At 62.5% G+C, this 15,311-nt stretch overlaps 1 protein-coding gene across 1 annotated transcript in view; it reads left to right on the forward strand.

Annotated features, from left to right (window-relative positions):
* The window catches only part of CENPE (centromere protein E), a 36,194-nt gene that overhangs the window by 11,539 nt on the left and 9,344 nt on the right, over nt 1-15,311 (forward strand). The window contains exons 17-36 of the mRNA XM_056114298.1: nt 924-998; nt 1,206-1,325; nt 5,292-5,414; nt 5,512-5,677; nt 6,118-6,272; nt 7,664-7,879; nt 7,947-8,189; nt 8,426-8,548; nt 9,316-9,492; nt 9,994-10,119; nt 10,963-11,070; nt 11,480-11,635; nt 11,796-11,954; nt 12,294-12,554; nt 12,642-12,854; nt 13,203-13,361; nt 13,598-13,828; nt 14,129-14,287; nt 14,551-14,799; nt 15,017-15,154. Of these exons, the coding sequence (XP_055970273.1) occupies nt 924-998; nt 1,206-1,325; nt 5,292-5,414; nt 5,512-5,677; nt 6,118-6,272; nt 7,664-7,879; nt 7,947-8,189; nt 8,426-8,548; nt 9,316-9,492; nt 9,994-10,119; nt 10,963-11,070; nt 11,480-11,635; nt 11,796-11,954; nt 12,294-12,554; nt 12,642-12,854; nt 13,203-13,361; nt 13,598-13,828; nt 14,129-14,287; nt 14,551-14,799; nt 15,017-15,154 (3,357 nt within the window). The remainder of the gene's footprint in view (nt 1-923; nt 999-1,205; nt 1,326-5,291; nt 5,415-5,511; nt 5,678-6,117; nt 6,273-7,663; nt 7,880-7,946; nt 8,190-8,425; nt 8,549-9,315; nt 9,493-9,993; nt 10,120-10,962; nt 11,071-11,479; nt 11,636-11,795; nt 11,955-12,293; nt 12,555-12,641; nt 12,855-13,202; nt 13,362-13,597; nt 13,829-14,128; nt 14,288-14,550; nt 14,800-15,016; nt 15,155-15,311) is intronic.

The following is a 15,311-nucleotide window of genomic DNA, read 5'->3' on the forward strand; positions in this document are numbered from 1 at the left end:
GGCCTCCCCTACCCCTCCCCAGCAGGCCCTCCCTCCACTGTTATGCCAGGACCACCCCTGGGTGTCTTTGTGCCTTCAGGTGGGTTCTTTGTTTCAGCCTGAGATTCCTTGCGTCAGGGTTAGGGCAAGGAGAGAGAATACAGGTGGGACCAGATTCCTGTTTTGGAGGGGTGAGGGGGCTTTTGTTTGGGGGCCACATCCAGTGCCATTCTGGGCTTACTCCTGCTCTGCACTCAGGGATCACTCCCAGCGGGCTCAGGGGACTATATGGGATGCCAGGGATCAAACCCGGGTTGGCCGAGGGTAAGACCAGTGCCTGCCCCCTGTCCTCTCTCCAGGCCTTGGGAGTCGGGTTTGGTGGAAGTGATTGGCCTCATTCAGCAGTGCTGGTTCTGGTCCTCCTGTGACTGACCAGCAGAGTCACTGCCTGTCGGGGGGCCACATGGGGACGGCCCCGTCCTCACAAGCTGCCCAGTTCCACCCCACCGAGAGTGTCCAGGTAGGGTTGGGTCAGCGTCCGTGTGAAGGAGGAAGAACTGACAGGCGAGCCCATCCCTGCCCCACACATCCCCAAACAGAACTCTTCTCACCGAGAGGGCTGGCCGGCCTTGTGCCATGAAGGAGTTATTCTGAAGACAGGCATGTGCCGTGGCGGGGTCATTTCGAGGACAGGCGTGTTCGTGGGTACTGTGGGGCCTGGTTCTGGTTTGCTGCTTCTCTGGGCCTTTCAAGTATTTTGACCTGGCTGGTTGAGGCAGTCTCTCTGTTCTGTGTTTTAATAATTGCAGTAGCTTGGACTGTTGGCCCTTCTTGCCTTCCGGTGCTGGGGAATTCTGAAGCAGGAAATGAATACCTTTTTTTTTTCCCCCTTTTGCTTTATTAACCTTTGATTTGCTCTGTTGCCTGTTCACATGCTCTTACAGATGCAACTAATTCACGAAATTTCCAACCTAAAGAATTTAGTTAAGCATGCAGAAGTGTATAACCAAGATCTTGAGGTGAGCGATTATGTTGGCATTCTCTTGATACGGAATCGTTAACTGTAAAATGCACGATGTGCATCCTAGAACATGCGTTATGTGTAATTATCAAACGTGATTTTAGAGCTCTTGGCTTTCCTGTGGATTTAGACTTGAAGTGTGAGCTCTGCCGGTCGCTCAGGATGCAGGTCAGGTGTGTCACATGCCACTCCCTCTGTCCCTCAGAATGAGCTCAGTGCGAAGGCAGAGCTTCTGAGAGAGAAGGAACACCAGATCGAGCAGCTGCAGAAAAGCCTGGAGAGTCAGCAGCCGGAGGGCCCCACGCTGGACCTGTCCTGCTCAGCGGTAAGGCTGGGTCCATCTTGTCATGGATATGCTAGCCCTTGGGGTGCACCGTCCAGCCTGGCTCTGTACAGTCAGGGGGATGAGGGTCCCATGGGCACCGTGACGTGACCTCGTCACCTGTGGACTGTACTCAATCTCATACGCAGCCTCTGTGGCAGGGAGTGGAACCACAGCCATCTCACCTGGAAAGAGCTAGTTGTAGAGTTAAAGAGATCACTTTTGTGGACCATCAGCAATTAAAGATTAATTTTTTTTTTCAAATTTCCATCTTTTTTTTTTTTTTTTTATTGAATCACTGTGGGAAAGGTTACAAAGCTTTCAGGTTTATGTCTCAGTCATGCAAATATCAAACACATTTCCCTTTACCAATACTTATTTTTTACCCTGAAGAACCCCAATAAAACCCCACCCCCCACCCCTCCCCGTCCCTGTGAGGCAGATGAATTCTAGTTAACACTCTATCTGCTTGATTAGATTCATTGTTTCAATAAGATTCACCACTATTATTTAGAGTTTACCCCCCCCCCCCAAATCAGACATGCTGAAAAAGAATTGTGAAGTGATTTGCTTTCTACAGCTGGGTTCAAGAATTAAATGTTGGTTTTGGATTTCTGCTATTTTACCTATTGACCCTGGAAGTATTTCTACTGAAAGTCAGATAGTTAAGAAATTGGTTTCTGTGTTCTGGAGTCGTGGCCGTGCTGGAGAGCCGCTCGCGGGGGGCAACCAGTGGCCTCGGTAGGGCGTGAAGGGCGGACCGGAACGCCCCCCTTCCCATGAGGTTTTAGTCGCCCCCACACTCCCGGCTCATACCTGCTGTCCACAAGGCTCCCATGTGGCCGCCATCTTTCTTTCCAGAGAGGAGAGGGCGAATGGGGCAACACCCTTTCCCCTCCGGCAGACTTGATGGGCTGGATCAACGCATAGTCCGTTCACTTTTCTGCTCCAAGCTGCTGGGTTCTGCATTAAGTCCTTGTGCTTCTGGGGCCATGGCCGTGCTGGAGAGCCGCTCGCGGGGGGTGACTGGTGACCTTGGTAGGGCGTGAAGGACGGACGGGAACGCCCCCCTTCCCATGAGGTTTTAGTCGCCCCCACACCCCCGGCTCATACCTGCTGTCCACAAGGCTCCCATGTGGCCACCATCTTTCTTTCCAGAGGGAAGAGGGCGGAAGGGAGCAACACCCTTTCCCCTCTGGGCAGAAATGATTGCCTGGATTAACGCATAGTCCTTTCACTTTTCTGCTCCAAGCTGCTGGGTTCTGCATTAGGTCATTGTGCTTCTGGGGCTGTGGCCGTGCTGGAGAGCCGCTCGTGGGGGCAACTGGTGGCCTCGGTAGGGCGTGAAGGGCGGACCGGAACGCCCCCCTTCCCATGAGGTTTTAGTCGCCCCCACACTCCCGGCTCATACCTGCTGTCCACAAGGCTCCCATGTGGCCGCCATCTTTCTTTCCAGAGAGGAGAGGGCGAATGGGGCAACACCCTTTCGCCTCCGGCAGACTTGATGGCCTGGATCAATGCATAGTCCGTTCACTTTTCTGCTCCAAGCTGCTGGGTTCTGCATTAAGTCCTTGTGCTTCTGGGGCCGTGGCTGTGCTGGAGAGCCGCTCGTGGGGGGCAACTGGTGACCTCGGTAGGGCGTGAAGGACGGACGGGAACGCCCCCCTTCCCATGAGGTTTTAGTCGCCCCCACACCCCCGGCTCATACCTGCTGTCCACAAGGCTCCCATGTGGCCGCCATCTTTCTTTCCAGAGGGAGGAGGGCGGAAGGGAGCAACACCCTTTCCCCTCTGGGCAGAAATGATTGCCTGGATTAACGCATAGTCCTTTCACTTTTCTGCTCCAAGCTGCTGGGTTCTGCATTAAGCCCTTGTGCTTCTGGGGCTGTGGCCGTGCTGGAGAGCGCTCTTGGGGGGCAACTGGTGACCTCGGTAGGGCGTGAAGGACAGACCGAAACGCCCCCCTTCCCATGAGGTTTTAGTTGCCCCCACACTCCCGGCTCATACCTGCTGTCCACAAGGCTCCCATGTGGCCGCCATCTTTCTTTCCAGAGAGGAGAGGGCGAATGGGGCAACACCCTTTCCCCTCCGGCAGACTTGATGGCCTGGATCAACGCATAGTCCGTTCACTTTTCTGCTCCAAGCTGCTGGGTTCTGCATTAAGTCCTTGTGCTTCTGGGGCTGTGGCCGTGCTGGAGAGCCGCTCGTGGGGGGCAACTGGTGACCTCGGTAGGGCGTGAAGGACGGACCGGAACGCCCCCCTTCCCATGAGGTTTTAGTCGCCCCCACACCCCCGGCTCATACCTGCTGTCCACAAGGCTCCCATGCGGCCGCCATCCTTCTTTCCAGAGAAGAGAGGGCGAATGGGGCAACACCCTTTCCCCTCCGGCAGACTTGATGGCCTGGATTAACGCATAGTCCTTTCACTTTTCTGCTCCAAGCTGCCGGGTTCTGCATTAAGTCCTTGTGCTTCTGGGACTGTGGCCGTGCTGGGGAGCCGCTCGTGGGGGGCAACTGTTGACCTCGGTAGGGCGTGAAGGACGGACCAGAACGCCCCCCTTCTCGTGAGGTTTTAGTCGCCCCCCACACCCCCGGCTCATACCTGCTGTCCACAAGGCTCCCATGCGGCCGCCATCCTTCTTTCCAGAGAAGAGAGGGCGAATGGGGCAACACCCTTTCCCCTCTGGGCAGAGATGATGGTCTGGGTTAACTCATCGTCCGTTCACTTTTCTGCTCTAAGCTGCTGGTTTCTGCATTAAGTCCTTGTGTTTCTGGGGCTGTGGCCGTACTCCAAACTTAACTCTGATTTTCAGGGAGAAAGATTGGGTGGTTTACTTCTCATTGATCACTTTGTATATAGAGAGATGTCTTCTGGTCACCGGGGTTCCATCTGGGGGAGGCGGGATGCGGCGCCTACTCCATCTGGAACTTGCTGGTGATCTCGGCTCTTTTTGGAACCTGTTTTTTCTTTTTTTTTTCCTCCGGGATCCCGCACCCTCCATGTGTTCCTTCTCTTATGCTGAACGCTTCAAAGATGGCGCTGGGGGGCGGGCTGTGGGCGTGACTTCTGGAATCAGAGGTTACCTGGGAGGTGTAGTCCAGCAGATTTGAGAAAAAGTCCTCGTTCCCGCATACGCGAGCTGTGTTTGTAGAGGCTTCTGGTCACCGGGGTTCCATCTGGGGGAGGCGGGATGCGGCGCCTACTCCATCTGGAACTTGCCGGTGATCTCGGCTCTTTTTGGAACCTGTTTTTTCTTTTTTTTTTTCCTCCGGGATCCCGCACCCTCCATGTGTTCCTTCTCTTATGCTGAACGCTTCAAAGATGGCCAATTTCCATCATTTTTTAATGAGCTTTGGGGGGGGGGGCTGGGGGGGTTATACCCAGCAATGTTCAGGACTTACTCCTGATTCTGCACTAAGGAATTACTCCTGGGGGCTGAAGCAATAGCACAGCAGGGCGGGCCTTTGCCTTGCACGTGGCCGACCCAGGTTCAATCCCCGGCATCCTTTGTGGTACCCTGAGCAACACCAGGAGTGATTCCTGAGTGCAGAGCCAGGAGTAACCCCTGAGCATGATTGGGTGTAGCCCCAAAAGAAAAAAAATACTCTTGGTTTGGCCCAGGGACCATATGGGATGCCGAGGATCGAACCTGGGTAGGCAGCATGGAGGCAGACGCCCTCCCTCTGTACACTGCTGCGGCTCCATGAGTTCTCACCTTTCTCGGGGTGTCCGCTGTCCAGCCTGCTTTAGGACTTCATCTGTTCTGTCCACCACCACCTCCCGAGACACGGGAGCATCCCTGATGCGCCGGCCAGCAGTTCGTTCACCCAAACAATGGCCGGTGTCTCCAGTCTCCACATGGGGCTCCTGTGATATGGACGAGCAGCCGGGATGTGAGGGGCTCGGTCAGGGACGGCGTCGGCTGTGCTGGCCAGGAGGGTGGCCTGACGCAAGCTGTCTCTGGTACAGGAACCCACAGCAGACGTCCAGCAACTGAGGCAGAGCCTGCAGGATGCCGAGACCGTGTTGCTGGACGCCAAGCGGGAGTCAGCCTTCCTGCGGGGCGAGAACCGGGAGTTGCTTGAGAGGCTGGTACGTGTGCCGGTGCTGGTGGCCGTCCCGGGGTGCCCTGGCACCCAGGCGTCAGTGGCAGCCACTTACTCCCCGCTGCCTGGCGTGTCCTCCGCAGAGAGAGTTGGAGGGCCGGTGCAGGCAGCTGGAGAGTGACCTGCAGGGCTCCCAGCGGCAGCTGGAGGCCAAGAGGCAGATGCAGGCCGACCTGGAGAAGGAGCTGCAATTCTCGTTCACGGAGATCGCCAGGCTCACCGCCGTCCCAGGCGGCCAGGGGCCCCGAGGTACGGGGGTCTCCTGCAGCATCCAGAGTGGGCAGCATCCAGTGGGTAGGCACCCCGCCCCCCAAAAAAAGCACGAAAGATTTTGCAATATTCCAGTGGTTAAAAACCCAACCCCTGGGTCCCAGGGGGACAGTCCCATGGGGAAGGCCTTGCCTTGCTCCAGGTCTGTCTCCGGTGTCTAGAGGGTCCCCAGCACCGTCGGGTGTGGCCCAAAAGCAAACAGACAAAACACCAGCAAAATGAAAGCCCGTTCCCTGTTTCCCAGCAGCTTCGTAGTACGTTTCAAGGTCTAAATTAAACATTTTTATCTTTGAACTCCAAGAGTTGAACATTTTCCCCTCGGTCACTAGACAGACCTTGGCACGGTCACAGCCCCTGCCCAGACGGCCGTAGTGTCCAGTGCCCGCCCGCAGACCGTCCCCGTGCACTTCCCTTCCTAGACGCGCTCCCCACCGCGGACCTGGAGAGGAAGGTCGAGGAGCTGCAGGCGGAGCTGCGGAGGGAGGCGCAGGAGAAGGCGGCGCTGCAGGAGGAGGCGGCGCTGCTCGCGGCGCTCAAGCCGCTGCCCTCGGAAGTCGAGACGCTGAGGAAGGAGGTAAGCCAAATAACTGGGCCAAATCACCTCTGCTGAGAGGGAAATGCCTCCAGCTGTGCCTTGAGTATTTGCCGGGGTTCGTGCTGAGGTGGCAGTGACAGGTGTCCACGTGGACCGAGTGGCTGGGACATGCTGTCCACGCGGACCAAGTGGCTGGCTTACAGACTGGCCCTGGGCTGTGGGGGAAACAAACGCCAGGTCACGGCCTACGCGGCGGCACCCTCGCCTTGTCCTGGGACAGACGTCTCCGGGACCCCCCAGGCCTGTCTCTCATCTGTCCCAGCTCTGCGCTGAGAGGAGTGGGGGGGGGTGGGCGGTCCCCAGCCTGTGTGTGAAGCCAAGCGTCGGCCCCGCTCTGCGGCACACGTTGTTTTTGGATCACCGTCTCCCACCTGAGGAGCCCTCTCGGGGTGGGGGGGGTGCACAGGGCACTGCCCGCTCTGGCGACCTTGGCCTGGGGCTGCAGCCCCTGGGCCCGCCAACCGCCCCCGCCCCCCGCCACTGCCTGTTTCTCAGTGATGAGCCCCAAGCTCGCCACTTTGTTTCAACTGTTTAAGTGACCACTGAATGCCGGCCACCCGTCCCAGGATGGACAGAGTCTGCTCCCAGACGAGCTCCAGACCCTAAGGGCCCAGCACTCAGGGCTGGGACAGCACCACACCCGTAGGCTCAATTGATGAGCCACCCATCCCAAGTGACCCCGATCCCGGTGACCAGATCCCGAATGACCCCGATCCTGGTGACCAGGTCCCGAATGACCCCGATCCCGGTGACCAGGTCCCAAATGACCCCCGATCCCGGGGACCAGATCCCAAATGACCCCCGATCCCGGTGACCAGATCCCGAATGAGCCTGATCCCGGTGACCAGATCCCGAATGACCCCTGATCCCGGTGACCAGATCCCGAATGACCCCTGATCCCGGTGACCAGATCCCGAATGACTCCTGATCCCAGTGACCAGATCCCGAATGACCCCTGATCTCGGTGACCTGATCCCGGTGACCAGATCCTGAATGACCCGGATCTCGGTGACCAGATCCCAAATGATCCCTGATCCCTGTGACCAGATCCCGAATGAACCAGATCCCGGTGACCATATTAGCAGGAACGGGGCGTCCCTCCACACCCCCCACCCCACTCTAGAGTACCTGGCCCTGAAGGCACGTCCCAACCCAGGTTTCCTTCCACTTCCTGGGTAGCTTCTGCTAGGACACAGAGAAAGGAAGGTGGAAGTAGGGTGGAGACTCAGACAGGCTTGCAGGTGGCCGGGGACGTGGCCAGAGTTGGTTTCTAGAGGTCCATTTTCAGGAAGATCTGGACTTCATCTCTCCTCTGCAGAGAAAGCGATTTCCCCCCAAGACCACTCCTTTCATCTGCTCCTTCTCCACAGATCCTTGAGAAATCCGAGGAGGTGTCCCTGCTGGCCTCGGAGAGGGACCGGCTGCTTTCCGAGCTCGCGGGGTGGGAGAACGGTGCCCGCGAGGCCGTGCCGGGTCCTGAGCATCTCGGTGACGAGGACAAGTGCCGGGCGCTCCTGGAGGACCAGGCCGCGATGAGCGAGCAGCTCGCAGCCCTCAGGCTCAGCCTGGCCACCCTGGAGGCAGAGGTTGGTCCCGGCGGGGTCGGGGTCGGGTGCCCAAGGCTCCCCTCCATGTGCTGTCGTCCCTCCGCAGCTTTCCGAGAAGACCCAGGAGCTCCGGGAAAGGGCGGCCGAGAGCCAGGAGCAGCGGGACAGCCACGAGTCTCAGCTGCGGGCCGTGGAGCAGGACAGGGCGCAGGTGGCCGAGCAGCTGGAGCGGGCCCTAGTGGACGTGAGGACCTTGACCCAGGAGAAGGACGCCCTCCGGGAGGCACAGGCCAGCCTGCAGGCGGAGTGCGACCAGCTGCGGGGCGACATCCAGGACACGGTGAACATGGTGAGGCCTGGGATGGACACTGCAGGCCCCCCCCCACAGCCGCCCCTTACCCCTGCCCCTCACGGCCTCCCATCACCCCTGCCCTCCGTGGCTGCCCTCACCCCTGCCCTCCACGGCCACCCCTCACCCCTGTCCTCTGCAGCTACCCTCATCCCTGTCCCTCTATAGCCACCCCTCCTCCCTGCCCTCCACGGCCCCCCACACCACCACCCCTCCCCCCCCACGTCCCTCCACAGAACATCGACACGCAGGAGCAGCTGCGGGACGCCCAGGAGGCCCTGAGACAGAGAGAGGAAACCATCAGCTCCCTGAGCAGGAGGCTCGCCTCGAAGGGCGCCTCAGTGGGCTGCCCAGAGCAGGTGGGAGGGGGCTGGGCTGGGGGCGGTGTCTGTGCTCACATAGGCGGGGCTTGCTGGTGGCCTGTGTTCACGGCTGTCCTCTGGGCATCACCAGCAGGAAGTCATGCACCAGCCTTCTCGCCTGCATCCACACATTCAGACCCAGCGCGCTTTGGGGTTTCCTTTTGATTTTGTGTGTGTGTGTGTGTGTGTGTGTGTGTGTGTGTGTGTGTGTGGTCTCTATAAGTGCCACACCTGGCAGTGCTCAGGGATCACTCCTGCTGGGCTCAAGGCCCAACTGGTTGTCAGGGGTCAGACCTGAGTCTGCCACTCCATGTGGACTCCCTTCCCTGTGTGGGTCCCTCCATCCCTGCTGCAACCCAGCTGAGGCGTCGGGCGTGTGTGGCTCTGGCCACAGCGGGACTGTGCGTGTGTGGGGTGTGGTGGCTCTTTGACCAGCTGGGCGGCATGTCTCAGCATTTCTCCCGTCCTACACCTCACCCCGCAGCCTTGGGGACGTGGCCAGCCTAAAGGGACATGGCCTTGGCCGCAGGGTGTGCCATCTGCCGAAAGTGCTTAGCCAGTGCCCTAGGCCGGCCCGGGCTGCCCACTGTGGCCGGCACAGAGCATCTGGGGTCCGGGCCCAGCCCGGTCCCACCGTGAGTGGCTCAGCCTCTCCACGGAGACAAACACAGTGTAGCCCGCACGCTCGGGTTCTGCCCAGAGCATGGTGACTGCAGCCGGCGTCTCACTCACTCTTCACTCTTCCTGCTGGTTGGACATTGCAGGTGTCCGGTGGGGATGAGCGGCCACCGGAAGCCAGCACCGCCCCAGTGGAGGACGAGGAGTCGCAGAGAAAGATCTTTGCTCTGACCCAGGAGAAGGAAGAGCTGCAGCAGATGCTGGAGCTTGTGAGGGCGGAGAGAGAGCAGCTCAGGAGTGACCTGCAGGAGAGCATTGAAATGGTAGGCGTGGTGCTGTGGCCTGCCGTGGCTCCGTGGTTCCATGGCCCGGTGTGGTTCCGTGGTCCGGCGTGGCTGTGTAGCTCCCTGCCCCTGTGTGGCTCTATGGCTCCGTGCCCCGGCGTGGCTCCGTGTGTCCTGCTCACTGCCCCTTGGGGTGAATGTGCTGTGTACCCCTACCCCCCAGCCTGTCACCAACTGGGGTGTCGCCTCGTCACCTGACATCCCCCACATGTGGCATTGCCGAGCTCAGAGGCACCGTCTCGTGGGCCTGGTCACACAGAGCCTGGGCCTGACCCCAGTCTCGCGAGGCGTGGCGCAGAGCAGTGGCAGGAGAACGCTTGCCTAGTCCTCTCCGGGAGCGCGTGCAGGTGTTCATTGAGCCTGCGGCTCTCGCCCCGCTGGCCCAGGTCTTACCTCTCAGCTCCCGGGGCGTTTGGACCTGGTGTCAGGAGCGTGTCGATCTTAGTCTCCACTTGATTTGTTCTCGTTCTCTGACTCCAGACCATTGAGAACCAAGAGGAGCTGAGGGAGCTCCGGGAGGAGCTGAGGAGGCAGCGGGAGGAGGCGCAGGGCCACGCCGTGGGTGGAGGAGCCCTGGCCAGCGCCCAGCAGAGGCTGCAGGAGCCAGTGAGCGCCCCCCCCCCCCCACCCGTGGCTCTTTTCAGACTGGGAAGCTTTGGGTTTGGGTCTGGGGGCTACCCCCGGCGGGGCTCAGGGGTCACTCCTGGTGGGGTTCGGGGGACCCCATGGGATGTCAGGGGTGAACCCAGACCCGCCCTGGCGTGTGTGTGGGGTCTCTGGGTGGGCGCCTGACAGGCCCAGTGAGCATCTGCAGAGCCCAGACTGATGGCAGGGATGTTTCCTGCCGTCCCTCTATCCAAGTGTCACGGGCATGGTGGCTTCCCCACGGGACCAGGGCGTCACCCGAAGGGAAACACGCCAGAGGCTCATGGCACGTTGCACTTGCTCAGAGCCAGCAGCTGGCGCGGGCCCAGGAGGAGCTGGGTGGCCGGGTGCAGAGCCTGGAGCGGGAGCCGCCACTCCCACACAGGCCCAGGCCTCGACACCCGACTTTTCCCCATGGGGGCGGGGGGCAACAGGGCCTGGGGATCCCAGCGCACAGCATGGCAGCTGGAGGCATCAGGCAGGGGGGGTCATCAGCCGCCAGCAACCTTGGTGGGGTGGGACCCCAGAAATGCTTTCGGGTCCCGCTGGACTGCAGACGCTGCCAGGACGACAGGCCCCCCATCCCTGGGTGCTCTGTGGGCCTGAGCCCCTCCCCACATGTGCTGATGGCCACATGTGTCCTAGGAATGTTCTGGAACTCCAGAGCCTCTCACAGACAGCACCCAGGAGGCCACAGGCGCCTGGGAGGTGCCGGAGGAAGCAGAACCCCAGAACGGGGCCTCCCGGAATCCAGTTGCGCAGGGGTTGGCGAGCGCAGAGTGGGATGTCCAGGCCTGTCGCCAGGAAATAGAGTCGCTCACGGAGGAACGAGATCAGCTCAGGAGCGCCAGGGCCAGGCTGGAGGCCGAGCGTGACCAACTGAAGGAGGAGCTGAGCCGGAGGGGGGTGCCGGTGGGTTTGCTGGAGACCCTGGGAGCCAAGGATGTGGATGGCGATGGGAGAGAGTGAGAGACAGAGAGTGAGTCAGAGAGACAGTGAGACAGAGACAGGGAGAGACAAAGACAGACAGAGAGATAGGGAGGGGAGTGAGACAGAGAGACAGGGAGAGACAGAAAGACAGAAACAGGGAGAGGAGATAGAGTGAGACAGAGATAGGGAGAGAGAGACAGACAGGGAGAGTCAGAAAGAGACGGGGAGAGGAGAGACAGAATACTGAGACAGAGAGAGAGACAGGGAGAGGAGAGAGACAGCAAGCGAGGAGGAAGAGGGAGGGGAGTGGCCCGACCCCGTCCATCCCCGAGAGGCCCCTGGGTGTGGCGGAGCTGGAGCGGCCACCGTGCGTCTCTGCGTCTCTCCTCAGGACCAGCCCGAGCAGCCGTCCTGCGAGTCAGAGGGTGGCGACGGCCAGGAGGCGGCAGTGGAGACTCAGCCCTGCGCAGGCGAGGACGGGGTGGTGCCGGCGCAGGCCGAGGACCCCCAGGGGCTGGGGGAGCGCCTGGGATCAGCCCTCGCCAAGGTGGGTCCCCGGCGGGCATGTGGACAGATGCCCGCAGGCCGGGGGCCGCAGCGCTGTCCCCCAGACACGGCCGGGCTGCCCCCGTGCAAGCGGAGGCCAGGGAGAAGCAGCGGCTGGGACGCCTCACCCCTGTGCCCGTCACATTTCTCCTCCGTCACAGCTCCAGGAGGCCGAGGAGCAGCTGGCAGTGGCCCGCGGTCACCTGCGGGCCCGGGAGGCCACCGAGGAGGAGCTGCGCGCGGCTTTGTGTAGCCAGGAGGCCCAGGCGGCAAGCCTGCAGCGGGAGCTGGACTCGGCCAGGGCGGACTTGGAGAGCCGGGTCAGTGTGGTGCCCGAATCCCGCCCTGCCTGGGAGTTGCGCATGGTGGGAGGAACCGTCGTGGGGTGCTATGGCGTGCACCGTATTAGGGCCGCTGCTGCGGGCTCTCGGTCACAGTGCTCCTGGGCGTGGACACAGGCAGACACAAGTGCCCGGCGTCTCGGTGCCCGAGTCCCGGCTGGGGCAGGCTCCACTCCCGCCACTGCCGGCCGCAGCCCAGGAGAGAGAGACAATGATTGGGTGTGCGCCTGCACGCATGCTGACACGCGTGCGCAGGTGTGTGTACATGAGGGGTTGTTGCATGGCTTTACTTCCGGCGTGTCTTGCCGTCATGTTCAGATCCAGGAGCTTGAAGAGGCCCGGGAGCAGTGTGGCACGGCAGCAAGGGAGGCCGAGGGGCCGGCGGCGGAGCTGCAACGGCTGAGGGAGCTGGTGGCGGCCCAGGACGCGGCCCTGCAGGGCGCAGGGCAGGAGAAGCTGCAGCTGCTCGAGCAGCTGGACGAGAGCCGGGCACAGGGGGACGCCGGGCGGCAGGAGCGGGCGGCCCTGGCAGCCGAGAGGGACCAGCTGGCCGCGAGCCTGAGGGCCGCGGAGGCCGAGGTGAGCCGGGCAGGGACACGGCGCAGGGGCTGGCGTGGGCCCTGGTGCGGGGTCGCTGGGCCTCTCACTGGCACGAGGGTCCCGCAGCTGCTGCAAGAGCGCTCGGCGGCCCTGGAGGACGCGCAGCGGGCCAGGGGGCAGCTGGAGGCCCGGGAGGCGGCCCTGGAGGCGGCCCTGGACGGTGCGGAGGCGGAGAAGGCAGCGTTGGTGCAGCAGCTGCAGGAGCATCTCAAGGAGACGGCCGCAGTGACCAAAGAGCGGGACGGGCTGAGCGCGAGCCTCCAGGAAGCCACAGTCCGTGTGAGTGTCCGTGCGACCATCTGTCCTGTCCACCTCCCGCCCTGTCGGTGCGGCCTGCTGGCCGGGGGGGCCTTCCCACTGCGCCTCCAGTCTCGTGCGTGTTATCCCGTGCTGGGCCAGCCTGGCACACACATGCCACATGCATGCAGACAGCCTGAAGCCCTGGGGGTCAGGAGTGAAGCCCACCGGGCATGCTCAGTGGGACCCCCACCCCCCAGCTGGCAACAGAGGGGCTCAGAGTTCAGTGCTCAGGCCTGGACCTGGGTCTGGGTCCCGGCTGAACATGTCCCCAGGGCGAGGCAAGTGGTGCCGTCGCCATTCAGTGTTCCCCTCTCTGCTGCCCGCCAGGCCCGGGAGAGGCAGGAGGAGCTGGACATGGCCCGTGGGCGCCTACAGGAGCAGGAGGACACTATGCAGACCCTCCAGGCGTGTGTGGCTGAGGGAGAGGCGGCGCTAGCCGGCGTGCGGGCCCAGCTGGAGACCACCCACGCCAAGCTGCACACACAGGTGCCCCAACCTGCTGGCCCACGGAGGGAGAAGCCACGGGGACGGGGGCCCTCGGCGCAGCCACTCACCAGTCAGCTCTCCCCCACACCTCCATCTCTCTCTGTCTCTCTGTCTTTCTCTCCATCACTCTCTGTCTCTCTGTCTCTTTCTCCATCTCTGCCTCTCCGTCTCCGTCTCTGTCTCTCTGTCTCTGTCTCTCCGTCCGTCTCCCTCTCTCCCCATCTGTCTCTGCGCAGGCCCTGGAGCTTCAGGAAAAGGAGCAGCGTCTGTGCGAGGTGACACGCGGCCTGGGCGAGAGCGAGGCCCGGGCGGGGCAGCTGGAGGCGGCGCGGGCACAGCTGGCCCAGCAGCTGCAGGAGGCGCGGGAGGAGGCGGGCCATGTGCGTGCCCAGAGAGACGCCCAGGAGGGGGCTGGGCGCGCCAAGCGGGAGCGGCTGGAGGAGCAGCTCAGGGCAGCCGGGGCCCAGGTGAGGGGCTGGGGGATGCCCCCCGCCCTCCATCCCCACGGGCAGAACTGGCAAAGGGGGGGTTCCTTGAAATAAGCGGGTGCGTGCACTGAGAGGTGGGTGGCACAGTGGCTGGTGCGGCTCAGGTTCTTCCCCAGCCCGGGGCCGTCAGCCAGAGCACACAAACAGGGTCCACACGGCCCAGAGCCATGGGAACTGTGGGCAGGGCGGGATGGCGCTGGGCGGTGCTGGAGCCGGCGCCCACGGGGCCAGCCAGTGCCTGTCCTCAGGAGCGCTGACCGTGATTCGGCTGCCCGCCAGGCCCGGGAACAACAGGAGGAGCTGGATGCAGCCCGAGGGCGCCTGCAAGAGGAGCAGGAGGCCGTGCAGACCCTCCGGGCGCACGTGGCCAAGGGGGAGGCGGCACTGGCCAGCGTGCGGGCCCAGCTGGAGACCACCCACGCTGAGCTGCAGGAGAAGGTACCGGGGCCGGGCTCTGGGCAGCCTGTCGGCCCCCCGCAGGCGGCTCCTGAGAGAGCAGGCGGGTCCGGCAAGGGTTCCCCCACCAGGCTCTCGGGACAGAGGCAAGGTGGGGTCGGGCAAGGGGAGTAGGGCCTCTGCCTCCCTGGGGACCCCCGCAGGAGCTTCTCCCGCCCCACCGCGGGGCATGTGGGTCTGCAGCGGAGCGGCCGGGGTTCCAGAAGCTTCCCTGCGCCCTCCCTGAGGCCCTCGCTTTCCTGCAGACGCAGGAGCTGCGGGCCCGCGAGCAGCAGCTCGGCCAGCTGAGGGGGGACCTGGCCCAGATGCAGGAGCAGCTCTCGGAGACGCAGCGGCTGCGGAGGCGGCTGGACGACCAGGCCCAGGCCCTGGACACGCTGGAGCAGCAGAACCTGAACCTGGCCCAGCAACTGCATGCTAGCCAGCAGGAGGCCCGCACCCTGGCCGCCGAGCAGGACACGCTGCGGGACAGCCTCCAGGCGGCCACCTCCAGGGTGAGGGCACCCTCTGGGGGACTCGGCCCGATGGGGGCGGGCGTGGAGCTCCACACTTGCCACAGCTCCCCTCCCAGGAGAGGCCCCCGGAGGGGACGCGCGGACCCTGCCCCCTCCCCACCCTGCACAGCTGACCAGAGCCGTCTCTCCGGGCCACTTGTTCCTCCAGCACGGCTTCATTCCATGTCCCCATCCCCCATTCCCCCCCACCCGGCAGCACCTGGAGGTCCAGCAGGAACTGGACATGGCGCACACACATCTGAAGGAGCACCAGGAAACCATCCAGAAACTCAGGGAGAGAGTCTCGGAGAAGCCGGCTAGCATCCCACGCATCCAGGAGGAGCCACAGAGAAAGGTGCGGACTGGGCCGGGGCCGTCGTAGCACAGTGGGGAGCGCGCTTGCCTTGCACAGGGCTGACCCCGGTTCGATCCCCAGCATCCCACATGGTCCCCCGAGCACCGCCAGGAGTGCAGAGCCAGGAGCTAACCCCTGAGCAGCGCCAGATGTGACC

The sequence above is a fragment of the Sorex fumeus genome, unplaced genomic scaffold (genome assembly GCF_029834395.1).
Source record: "Sorex fumeus unplaced genomic scaffold, SorFum_2.1 ptg000024l, whole genome shotgun sequence".
In the NCBI taxonomy this organism is placed as follows: Eukaryota; Metazoa; Chordata; class Mammalia; order Eulipotyphla; family Soricidae; genus Sorex; species Sorex fumeus.